The sequence below is a fragment of the Poecile atricapillus genome, chromosome Z (assembly GCF_030490865.1).
Source record: "Poecile atricapillus isolate bPoeAtr1 chromosome Z, bPoeAtr1.hap1, whole genome shotgun sequence".
Lineage (NCBI taxonomy): Eukaryota > Metazoa > Chordata > Aves > Passeriformes > Paridae > Poecile > Poecile atricapillus.
In genome coordinates this window covers 119,763,120-119,776,666 of record NC_081289.1, presented here as the reverse complement: position 1 = coordinate 119,776,666, position 13,547 = coordinate 119,763,120, and the positions used below count along the sequence as shown (strand labels likewise).

Below are 13,547 nucleotides of genomic sequence, written 5' to 3'. Positions count from 1 at the left end.
CCACCAGAGAATCCATCCTTCTCTAGGCTGAACAAACCCAGTTCCCCAGCCTCTCCTCTTAGGGCCTGTGCTCCACCCCCCATCTGTGTTGATCATCCTATGCTGAACTCACTTTACTGATGTTTTTTCTATAGGGGGGACCCCAAACCAAACACAAGTATCTGGGAGCGGTTTCACACATGATAGCAGAGAATAATCACTTCCCCCACTCTCTGCACCACATTCTTATTCATACAGCACAGGGTGTCACTGGCCTCTTCTTCCAGAGCACACAACTTCAGACAGCTGTTCTCCAGGACGCTGGCCTGTCTCTGCAGAGCTCCTCCTCAGTTCCTCTGCTGCAGTCTGCTTGACTGTAGGGTTCTGCCTTTCTGAGGGCAGGATTCACAGTTTGTCGTTGCTGAATTTCATTAGGTCTTCGCAATCCATTCCTGCCAGTTGTCCAGGTTCCCCTGACTGTATCAAAACCAGTGTGGCCAGCAGGACCAGGGCAGAGATCATCCTCCTGTTTGCCTCCCTAGTGATGCTGCACCTTGAATACTACATCAATTTTTGGGCCTCTCACTTCAAAAAGGACTCTGAGATTCTGGAACATGTCCAGAGAAGGGCAACAAGGCTCATGAAGGATCTAGTAAACATGTCATATAAGGAATGTCTGAGGGATCTGAGTTTGTTTAGTCTATAAAAGAGGAGGCTCAGGGGAGGCCTAATCACTCTCTACAATTTCTCTGAAAAGAGGTTGTTATTTGGAAGGGGCTGGTCTTTCTACTGTGCCTACAGTGAGCAGACAAAGGAAATGGCCTTAAACTAGATATGGAATATTCAGATTAGATACTAGAAAAAAAAAATCTTCACTGTTGTAGTAGTCAGGCACTGAAATAGGTTGTCCATGGAGGTGGTAGAGTCACTATCCCTGGATATGTTCAAGAGGTATCTGCATCTGGTTTAGTGATTTAGGGGCAACAGCAGCAGTGCCAGATGAGCAGTTGAACTGGATGATCTTGTAAGTCTTTTCCAACCTTGATGATTCTATGTCTGCTGGCTCTGCTCTCCAGCACATCAACAGGCACCTCACACACAACTTAGTGTCATCTACAAACTGGGCTTCAGTGTCCTCCATCTTCCCCTTCAGGCCATTCACAAAGATGTTAAACAGAATAGGTCACAGAACAGACCCCTGCAGTACCCCACTTTTTACCAGTTCATTAGTTAATTGTCCATGAGTCTGAGCATCAAACCAGACTTTTACCTACCTCAGTCTCCACCTGTTCAAACCATAAAAATCCTGAGTTGGATACAAGAATAACACTGGACAGTTTCAAAAGCCTTGTTAAAATTACAGTAAATGACATCTAATATCTCAACCCCATCATTTTATGAGCCAGGCAATTAGGTTGATTAGACATGATTTATTCTAGTAGCTCCCTAAGGATGCCATTTAGATTTGGATTGCCTGGCTTACACTAGTTTTCCTTTCTCTCTCTTGCAAAGTGTTCTGTACATTTCAGAGACTGAAAATTAGCAAGTGCTCTTTTTGGTTGTAGGACTTGTTTGGGAAGGGAAAGGAAGAAAGCAGTTTCACAAGTATATGATATTGTTCATAGAAAAAATACAGAAAGAAGAAGGACAAATAATATGCCATAGGTATAGACTGTTACTACATGTGAGAAACAAGCCATTAATAACACTACAGAATCAAAGAATTGTTGATGTTGGAAAGATTTTAGGTCCCTTTCATTTCCCCACAAAAGGAAACATGAGACAATGTTTCTTCTCCCTCAAAATCAATATAACGATTCAAGTGACTATTACTTAGAGTAAAATCTAGTCTAACACGACTCTCAAACTTCTTCAAATAATTTCAAGTACTCTGGCTCTCCCAGTCTTATAGTGATCTTCAAAAAACACAGAATGTAAAGAACAATTTACTGTCCTCTTAATTTCTAAACAACCTAAGAAGATGATACTTTAATACACCCTAGAAACAAAACACATTGTTTTGAAACTCTGTGCCAGAAAAGTTTTCTTTTAAATCAGCGGGGAGCATTCTCCATGAAGGTCACCCATTAACAAAAAATCCTTTGATGGGAGAGGTTGCTCTTGGGTTGATACCAGCTGTGCTTTCCAGCTTGAGCAAAAAACATGTTCAGGCATGCTGATATACCAGGGAACCGTTCTAAGTTGAAGCACACAATAAGACTGCATAAGACCATGAAAGAAAAGGAGCCTTTAACCTTTAAATAGTCACAAAGTCATCTGTAACTGATGTGATGCAAAATTCCTCAGATTGTTTTAATTAAAACACTTTTGGACTTTTTCTAAGGACATTTGTTGGAATTCCTGCTGTTTATTTGTACCTGTATACTTTTTGAGATGTAAGACAAGCGACACTAACAAATCTTTGACTTTCTGTTATGCACCATCAATCCTGCACACTGCAAGGCCTGCTCCAGGCACTTTGCAGTGTTTCTTTTTCTCAGGTAGTTTTTCAGACATGGCCCATTAAGCCTAGACAAAAGTCTGTTTGTGAGAATTACAAATACACATACTTTTAAACAGGAATTAATCAAGGTTACAAAACATTTATTTCTCTCCAAGCACCAGATCTTCTGTCTCTCTAACTCTGGTAGATAAACTGACCTCATTATCAGCCAAAGATTAAGCTGGAAACAGAGCGCTGCACAGTTTTCAACTCATCTTCTTACATTAATAAAGCTTTCAGTACACCTTTATGTGCTCAGTCCTGCATGCTTCACATTGCACAACCAAAGAACCTGCTCATTTTAAGCCAAGCAGCTATAGCAGTCCATTCCATACACAGTCCAGAATCTAACTACCTTTGTGTAAGAGTTAGAGCTGTGTGTTGTGGAAGGCTGCTCTGCAGCCTGCCATTCCCAACAGGGAACACCTGCCTTCAGGCCCAGACCTGGCCAGGGAATCCCTCTCAACCCCTAAAGCTACTTTGTGTGCCAAGTAAAAGCAAAAAGCCATGGGATTGCTTAGCCTCTCTTGCCATTAATCCATAAAGGACAACACAGATACTCAAATATTATTAAAATAGCAATTCTACTGATATTTCACAGGACATGATACCAACATGTTTTCTGTTCTTTTCTTCATGAGCAGCCACTGAAGAACACAAGATTAATTCTCTCCTCTAAATGTCAACAATATGCAATAGATTGATGTATGCCCATTCTTATCTTTCACTGAAAAAGTGCTTGAATATCCAAAGGCTGTTGTCCTGTAAAGTGTTGACAATAAACATTTACCCCATATACATTTAAAATGTAGCCTGTCATGACTATAGTGTGGCATATTTGACTGTTGCAAACCCACCATATGCTTGACTATCCAGTGTTTCATTATCCTAGCCTGCACTGGGGAAAACATGCTATAGTCATGATAAATCCAGCATCAAAGAAAACATAAAGACCAAGACAATTCCCTAAGGATATCTTTGAAAATGTTTGCAATTACTGCTTAAAAAACATTCAGGGACAAAAGGATAGTATCTAGATTACAAGAACATTGTAGAAATAAAACTAAGAGGCACAGCTAAAGAAAGGACATCAGTGCCTTGTAATGATAGTTGGTTTTCTTCCACAAGTCTTCTCAAACATGTAGTATCTGTGTAAATAAAACATTTAGCTGTAGAACATATTTGAAAGATGATACAGAAAAAAATATTTTGTTTTACTATATATACAAGTATATAGAGAATTTATATGGACACTTTCAATATTGCAATGTTACTTTAGAAGTTATAAATCCTGAACACCTTTCCCATCACAGTGGTCCCCAACTTTACATTATATTTCAAACATGTTAAATTACATTCATGAAGGTTTTATGCAGCTGTCCTTCTGCAGCATTCCATAACATCAATTGTCCTTCTGCTCTGTCTAATTTAAAAACTGCGTATATGTGACATGGACTCAGTTTGACAGAGGTGTCTTAAAAAATTCACAGTGAGCCTATTTCAGATAAGAGGGAGTGAGACTGAATTATCCCGCTGAAGAAAGATAAAAAGAGTAAGGTCATGGCTGGCATAACTTGAACAAAGCACAAAGTAAATGCAGTATGAACTATGTAGAAAGACACATTTATGACTTGGAGAAGCCTTTATGTTGGAAAAATTCCTTAAACTCAACAGTAGAAGGTGTTCAGGTAGAGAAAAACACAATGCCTATCCTGCCTCTGGCACATACTTTTTCAGATGACCAACAAGATAGAAGAAATGTACAAGTGAAGACAGACAAAAAATCCGTGAGGGATTTGTATCTTAGGAATTCAAGTAAATAAAGACAAAGACAAGTGTAATGTGGTGAGCTGTTCTCCATGGTCTGACGTATATATTTGAAGAAGAAGAGGGGCACTGAATGGGAAGGATAAGAGGAACAGGGGAAAAACATGGGAATGCGGAAGGTAAGAAAGAGAATAAAGATAGACAAAAATGAAAGGAACTGTTAGAAGGGCCAGCGGGGAGGGAGGGAGGGAGGGAGGGAGGGAGGGAGGGAGGGAGGGAGGGAGGGAGGGAGGGAGGGAGGGAGGGAGGGAGGGAGGGAGGGAGGGAGGGAGGGAGGGAGGGAGGGAGGGAGGGAGGGAGGGAGGGAGGGAGGGAGGGAGGGAGGGAGGGAGGGAGGGAGGGAGGGAGGGAGGGAGGGAGGGAGGGAGGGATTTGACTTCATGATCTTACTGGTCTTTTCTAACCAAAATGTTTGTATGACATAAGCAAAGCTTCTTGATGTGCTTCAGACAAAATGGACCACACTCTAACCACAATGTTGGTTGCTGCCAGGGGCAGCTTCCTTCCTGCAACCAAGGCAGACTCTTTAGAGCTCATAGTATCTCTGCCCTTCACGACAACAGGACATTTCTTTAAACAAGCCAGAACCCTCATTGTCACTGCAGCCCCCTTTAAAAGCTGTCTCTAGATGACCAGACAATAAACAGACAATTAGCAGACAGAACAGTAATATGTCAAAGTTGCATTAAGACATAGGCTCCCAGATGTAAAATGGCAGAGTACAGCACAGTATGGTGCTTAGCTTTGCCCAGGCTAACTAAAAATACAGCACCTACATGCTGTTGAAAGAACCTTGCTTTAGAAGCAACCTATCAGATGATGCTAGTCACAGTAGTATGCTCTCAGTAACCCTTTTCTTCAGTGCCATCTTGACTTCTATTTTATACACACACCCAACTTTGTATTTCCTACAGAAACAATTTTTATTCACCCTTATGATTCTCATTTTGTACACTGTTAGCTAACATCTCAGTATTTAATTTCCTTTCCTGTTATGCAGGCGTCAGATAAATCAGAATACAAGGATATGAAACAAGAATAGATTTTTGAACAGGGAACACAGGTTCACATTCCCCAAAACAAAAGGAACACCAGCCTAAGGGCACATATTGCCAGAGAATTGAAGTCTGGAGACGTACTGCCACAATCCTGTTGATGTTGGAGCATATTAAACCAGATGTTTCCTGTGAAGTGTTATCCTCTCCCTACAGTACGTACTAGTGCATTTCAGCAGTCACTTCAAGCAAACACATGTAACACTGGTTAAATATTTTGAGTGAATTCTCTTGTAATTCACTGCTCCATTTGCTAATGCCATATTCCTGAGCAACATTTAGGGTCCTTTGGATTACTGCTTCCCTCTTTTTTAAGTTTAACAATGCCCTTTGAAAAAGTCTTAAGCAACACACCATGCACACAAGTGAAAAAGGAACAGATTTTCTAAATCCTTAAGTTGTTGTCATATTTGTTTTTCTTTAACAGAGTTAAGGAAAAGCTCCAGTTTAATTATTTAGGCTAAACTGTGGCCATGCAATATGGACACACCATAAAAAGAGGTGGGTTTTTTTCACTGTCTAGCACAGACTGCAGGAAAGACTTCTGTGACCTCAGAAGACAGAGGACAGGAATTGATCCAGTTCTCCCAGAGGAAGCCACTGTTATTACCGAGGTTCAGAAGCAGGCCAAACTCAGTGAACCTCCAAGGAAGGTGTCTATGATGCTTCTTAACAGTGTTCTAATCCATGCAGTCAGCCCACACACACCAGTCAGGGACACATAAAGAGCTACACAGAGCTTATGGGCCCGGATTAAAGGGAGAGCAGTAACAGGAGGCATTACAGTGATGGTCTGCCACATGCCACCTGACCATGAAGACCAAATGTATAAAGCCCTCTACACACAGACAGGAGCAGCCTCACATTCACAAGCCCTGGTGCTCATGGGGGCTTTCTAACATCCTGGAATCTGTTGAAGGGACAATACAGTGGGGCACTTGCAACCCAGGAAGTTCCTGGAGTGCATGGATGAAATTTTTTTTCTCCAAGTGACAGAGAAGCTAAGAAGAAGACATCCTAAGTAGAACCTTGATCTCACCACAGTGAGGGGCTGGTGTGGAATGTGATGTGCAGTCACCATGAAATGGCAAAATGCAAGATCCTCAGGGCTGTGAGGAGAGCACACAGCAAGCTCACTACCCTGGACTTCAGGAGAGCAGGCTTTGGTCTCTTCAAGGATCTGCTCAGTAGAGTGCCATGGGACAAAGCCCAGAAGCAAAGAAGGGCCCAAGAAAGCTGGATAACATTCAAGCATCACGTCCTACAAGCTTGACAGAGATGCATCCCAACAAAGAGGAAGGAATGCAAAAACACCAGGGAGCCTATGAATGAACAAGTTGTTTCTAGACAAACTTAAACACAAGAAGAAAGTCCAGAGAGGGTAGAACCGGTACTGGTGAGGCTGCCTGTGAGGAATACAGACGAATTGTCCACGCAGCTGGGGATAAGGCTAGGAAAGCTAAAACCCTGATAGAATTAAATCTGGCCAGGCATGACAAAAGCAGCAAGAACAGTTTTTTTAAGTACATTGGTGATAAAAGGAAGACTAGGAAAATTGTGGACTCTCCAGAAAGAAACAAGAGACCTGGTTAGAGAGGACAAGAAGAAGCCTGAGGAACTCAATGGCAGTTTTGCCTCAATCCTTTCCAGCCACAGTGTTCCAGCCTCACTACCCAAGTTGCACAACTAGTGGAAGATATTCCTGCCCATGGCAGGGGGTTTGGATACACACAATCTGTGTGAAAACTGCATGATCTACATTGAATTACATGACAACGTGTAACTCAAAAGTCTTGACGAAAACAAGGAGAACTACAAAACAAAATAAAAAAGAAATAAATCAAGTGTCCTGGATACAGACTGAAAACTTCATAACAATAAATGTCTGTAAGAATGGAAGGGAAAATACTTATATCCTTCCATCATTATCAGTTGCTCAGTTTTATTTAATAATCAGGCTCAGCTCCACAAAACTAAATAAGGCAGTAACCAGCATGGGATGATCTTTGTGCCAGAAGGTCAAGTAAACATGGCAAAGAATATAATTCAAACAGTCACAGTGTTACTGAAGGGGACTTAAGCTCATGCTTTCCGACACACTTATCAAACTTTATGAAAAGAAGACAGAAAAACATATTTAAATGCCATTGTTTCTTCAGCACTTACAGAAATGCAGATATGGTGTTTATATACAAAATGAACTCTACTCATTTTCTATCATATTTCAGTATAAAAATAATGAGATTTTTGGACTGCTGAACAGAATAAACAAAACACATCAAACACAACCTAACAGTATTTTTTAAACTAACCTATCTACCCACAAGTAAGGAATGTATTTACAAAGACCCTGTCAATCATTAGAGGGAGCTGAAATCTCTGAATTTAGTAACATTTCAAAACTTCCTGAGTAGGTAAACTGTAAATACAGCAACCAACCTTTCCACACAACCTACATTTCACTTTATAATTACTGTTTCCTGATGATACACATTTAAGGGGAGCAGCAGATCACTCTTGTCATAGTAAAGCTATGCAGCCAGAAGAACATTGAGACACAACTGATTTAGCCAACGAACAGAATATATTAATGCAATAATATGTAATCACCTTGTCTTGATATTTACAGAACATTTAGGCCTGGATGAAATTAGTTAAAAATTCAGCTGCTAACACAAAATGCTCACATTTCATCCGTTTGGGAAGGGTTTTGATCTTTTGAATACTTGTTTAGTACTGAATTATTACTTTATCTTTTTAAAACTTCCATGACTTTCATTAAAAGGGCTGCCAGATTAGGCTGTAAACCATTATTTACTAATAAAAAGAATAAAGTTTTTTGGAAAAATACAGTCAAATATCTGTACATGAGATTTACCAATTTACTTTTTTCCAGACTGAAATAAATTCTTTTAATGCAAGTAAAGATGAGAAAAATTAGTCTATGTAAAACCAAAATCTTGTCATAACCAGTTTGAAAAATAAAGCACGTAAAGATTGGGAAATCAGAAGCTCTTATCAAAAGACTTCAATTTTGGAATTGCTATGTAATAAAAAGTAGAGCTAACTAATGTAACGACCAAGGTGATACAAATAAATATTTCATCTTACTTGTCCAGAGCTGTGCTGGTAGGCATGCTTCTGCCAAATCCTCGGACACCCATCTGACAGAAGTATGGAATGCAAGACAGATTGGCAGCAATTATAGCCAGTGAATCTGAAGCATTAACAAAGAAACCATTTTGGCCAAGGATCATGTAGCGGTCCTGGAGAAGAAAAGAAATTTAAAATAGCATCCTAAATTCCATGTATTGAGGACACCTAATTTCTTTTCGTAGATCAAGTGGAGGTAGAGAGAAAAAGGACAGGTTTTGGGTTACTCACATCCCTTTATGGGCAGAAAAATTTACTGGCATCATCCTGGAAGGTTTATAATTTCACTATCACACCATCACTCCCTCCTGCCTTGCAAATCAAAGCTCCAGATCAGATTATAGCTTCTGCCTCCTACATGTCACTTCAGTAGCTCTGCCAATAGAATGCTTGTGTAGGAGAATCTTTTTTGCCAATGACACACACTGTGATGGGAGTAGGAGAGTGTTTTGTGTTTACTGAGAATAGAAAACAGCTTTTGTTCTTCAGAACCTTTTAATATTTCTCCCACCTTGCCAGGGGAGAAAGTTCTTTTGTAATACATAGTTTCTTATCATGCTGACATTAAAACATTAAAATAAACAGAGATTATGATTCAGTGCTTTATTTAGCTAAAAATCCCTTAATTCATGATGCTAACCAAAAAAGGACTTAATGTTGTTACTGTTTATTGTTTACTGTTTACTGTGACAAGTCTGTATTATATATATGCTGTCTGCTCCTAACCAGGGAAAAAAGTGTTACACCAGCACAAGACAAAACCAGCCCCATATTTAAGTAATTCTCGTCCTGCCTTCAAATTCTGCTTGATTTGCAGTCATCTGCAGAGAAAAATTACAACATATGTGTCTGATTTATGGGTTGCAAATGTTACCATCTGTATCTGAAAGTAATACTACTTTCAGCTTCAATGGGTTACTGAAAAGCAGATAAATTATATTACACGTCACATATCTGACCCCAGACAAAACAACAACTATGATGGAACCTCAAGACAGATATAAATACTTACTCCATCAGCATCAAAAGCAGCTCCAAATCCATACTCGCCACCTTTCATAGCCTCCAGCAAGGCAGTTGCATATGTTAAATTTGGATCAGGAGGCTGCCCACCAAAATCCTCCAGAGGAATACAGTTGATGGCAGAATTTGCAGGAGCTCCCAATTCATCACACAAGATTCTTCTCACATAGGGTCCCATAACTGTGAAAACAGAAATCTGCCATGCAATCACAAAAGCGTATGCTTGACATTCAAATTTTTCACAGCACTGTGGACATTGCATACAAAACATACTTTCAGCAATTCTATACATCTGTCCTTGCAACAGCCCCCAAAACTATTATTTCACAGAGGAGTATGTGACTGTCCTCAAGGTAAATAATTAATCAGTATGAAAATAATCAATTCAACATGAAAATGACAATGGTGAAAGATTTCTGAGGTTTTTTTACCCACTATTAAGTAAAGAAATTATTATACACATAAAGGAGTTTTTCTCACTAGAATATAAATAAAATGCTATTCTATGTGTCTAAATAACATGTAGTAGCAAGGAAAGTAAACAGTAGGTGAATACATACAAGAAATACACCTACCTTTAGATTCCAATTCATGTGAAAATTGCAATAGATTTGTCCACCAAAGAATTTTACTACATTTTAGTTGCTACCATGCAGAGAATAAATCAAAATTTTCTCAAAACTAACTCCAAAATACTTCTTTACTTTGTTAAAGATATGACCCACTAAAACCCTATGCTGTTATATACAGTAATTATTACATGTATTTGGTGACTAAACGGTCACTCTGCATCCCTTATGCAGGTGTGAACAGGTCACTCAGAGGTAAAAAATGCATGAGTAACTGCTATCTCCTTCTCCTTTCTTACTCCCAAATCTTGCTAATTGGAGCAGCTGAGACCTGAGATAAAACTGTGTGAGAGAAACTTCCTGAAAATGTAGATGCTAATACTGTAAAATACACCATGATTCAGGTTCTTATCTAAATTGGACTCCTGTCAAATTACTCTTTTTTCTGCCAGTGTTACCAGTACCAGTGTGTACAGCCAGAAAAATACATTCCACTTGTATACACTTAATCTACATGTGCTTTAAATTATAGATATCCATCTCTCCACAAAAATGCATGGTCATGAAGCCAATTCTGCCACCTTGCAAATAAAGTAAACAAACTAAGTCCTTTAAAATGTTTGTGATGCATCAGTTTTTCTAACCCTACGACAGACTGTTTTTGACAACATGTTTTTGACAACATGTAAAAATTCTTAACAGTCAGTAACAGACCTGAACATAAGAGCTCCTAAGTATTTCAGTAATATTCTCTCCAGTATAGTAGATGGCAAGAGGCAGTGCCTTCCTCACTGCTCCCTCTGCATTGCTCAAGGACACCATTTGCCCTTTTGACACAGCCTAGCAAAACTGGGTTGGATGAAGAACACTGCTTGGATGAAGACTATAATCCTTGGCCACAGTGAGCTGTATGTTCACACTGACTGTGAACTCACCATGGTACTCCAAACAGCAATTATCACGCTGTATGATGCTATACAGAAGTTTTCTAAGTCTATCCAGCTCCTTTTATGGGTCCATTTTTGTAATCCCATTAAAGAATGAAACCTGGTTTGCTGGATTTAATCTGTTTTCTGTAAGATAATGTTGAACAGTCTTACTTGCACTCCAACCCTTCCACTCATCTGCAGAAATCTTTATTTATATATTCATAATGTAGCCTAAAATAGATCTTATCCTGGTCTGTGTTTCCCCAAGTGATACAGCTTATATTCTTTTAGTATCAGCACACCATTGATCCCCTTGCAGTCTTCCATGACACTTTCAACTTGTCCACAGTACTATGAAATTTGTTCACTTTTAACATTAGTGAGACAGAGGTCTCAGCTAACTCTTTAATTTATTTATTCAGACTTAACTAGTTTTATACCATTTATCATTTCCTCTTAGTAGAGACTGCCTTGTAACCTCCTTGGTCACTGGACACTGTAATATACCTCATCACCCTGTCATGGCAAGATTACCTCATCCTGCTTGCTTCCAAATGCAGAAAGAAAACTTTTATTAAACACATATGTATTTACTTATTTATCAAGTAAGATAAAACCTCTTCGCCTAGTAAGAAATCTAACCCGTCGTTAAAATTGCCTTTGTTGGTAGCGTAAGGTTCAAATCCTTTCTTACTACCCTTAACTTCTACTACATAAAAGTTCAACATTTATATATTGTTATTTGGAAACCATTGCAGTGTACAATGTTTTTTGGGAAGCTGTTTCAGTGTACCTACAGTTTTGTCCCAATACACTCAAGTTCCTACCTCCATTCATGGCATCAATCCTAATTTTAATCTGATTGGGTCCAGTCAGCAGATTTCTGATGGCACTGAAGTCAAAAATACTTCGAAGGAGATTGAGGTAGATTTCCACAGAATCCACAATTTCCACTAGAAAAATCACACAGAAAAAAATAGTGACTACAGTTCACCCAAGTGAAGTTATTTCTTCCAGCTCTCTTCCACCCAGCTGAACTAAAGTCAGAGCACACAATGCCTATATAACATGGCTTTGCTTAGAAGTACACAGAAGTCTAAGGCTCCCTCTGCCTTCAGTGTGGCTACTATCAAGCTTTAAGCCCTGAAAAGATCAGCAGTTTTGCCTGCCAAAAGACTGCAGAGATAATGTAAGTTGACAGATTCTGTTTCATTGAAGGCATTAATGATGGTATGTTACTTCAAAGTAAACTATAGATCATTCACTAAACCACTGGAAAACTTTGCAAGCTAAATAGGTTTATTTTCAGAGGAAGAAGATATTCACAACAATTCTGACACCAGAGATTCTATTCTATTATCTGACAGCATTGTCTATCTGCATCATTCCTTCAGGAGAGACATACAACCTATTCTAAATTTTGACACCAGGAGTACCTGTATTCAGGTTGCTGTTGATGGACAATAAACTATACTTTTGCATTGTAGAGATCATTGATTTATGAAAGTTAGGCTGAGATATACATCTCTTTTTTGCTAAGGTCTTGATAACTTGGAATTTAAATTCACAAAAGCAGAGCACTACAATTTTTCTAGTTCTTTTGGATGTAAAACATTAAACAAAAATGAATTAATGAAAATAAGTCTGTCATAATGAAAGCAGTAACCAAACAACTGTCAAAAGCCATGCTTCTCAGTCATCTTGGAATGAATTACTTCTCCTGATTAAATAAAAAAGCATATGTTATGCAAATGTCTTTTCATCTGGTTAAATGAGTATCTTGAAATATCTTACTTATAAGGTAAATTGTAAATATTTTAACTTATATTGTATTAGATTGTATCTATAATTTAAATATAAGTAAATCATACTTAGAATCTCATCCAATTTTGCTCAGAAACACTGATCTCACACTAATGCTTTTTTTTAGAGTAACATGAAAATGACACAGACGTTTTTTGAGCCTGAGAAGAACACGGAGAATAGATTGCGACAATATGTTTGAAGAAACAAAAAATGGCTCTCGAGACTGAAAAACAATCCATAAAACCTACTTAAGAAAAAGTCAATTCTATGTTATATGCTGAAAATTTTAAACACTCACCAAGATTATATTATTTCATATTCTCTATGCTCTGCTCCTAACAGCATTTTAGTAGGCCCTAAACTTTACACACATGAACAAATGCAGCAACTTTGGTAGAGCTGCTCACACATGTGAAGCACATGAAGGATTAAAGTTTAAAAATTATTTTAAGTCCTGCCAAACACTACCTCAGTTGTTCCAACACCTCTGTAGCCTTGATTCACAGGAGCTAGTTTATACAACTGAAGAAAAAGTAGAAGTTTCAAATACATTGGATAGTATCTTAAATTACTTTTTAGATTATTTTCATTCTCTCTGCACCTTCAATCTGAACTCAAATCTGTGTAAACTGTATTTATTCATGCACTTATAAGCCAACTCCATTGCTTCAGTATGGTAGCTCTACTGTCTCAGGTTGATGCA

The 13,547-nt window shown here is 38.6% G+C and overlaps 1 protein-coding gene across 1 annotated transcript in view; it reads right to left on the bottom strand.

Annotated features, from left to right (window-relative positions):
- The window catches only part of PGM5 (phosphoglucomutase 5), a 71,160-nt gene that overhangs the window by 44,837 nt on the left and 12,776 nt on the right, over positions 1–13,547 (bottom strand). The window contains exons 4-6 of the mRNA XM_058826460.1: positions 11,866–11,991; positions 9,530–9,720; positions 8,476–8,630 (exon numbers count right to left, since the gene is read on the bottom strand). Coding sequence (XP_058682443.1) covers positions 8,476–8,630; positions 9,530–9,720; positions 11,866–11,991 — 472 coding nt within the window. The remainder of the gene's footprint in view (positions 1–8,475; positions 8,631–9,529; positions 9,721–11,865; positions 11,992–13,547) is intronic.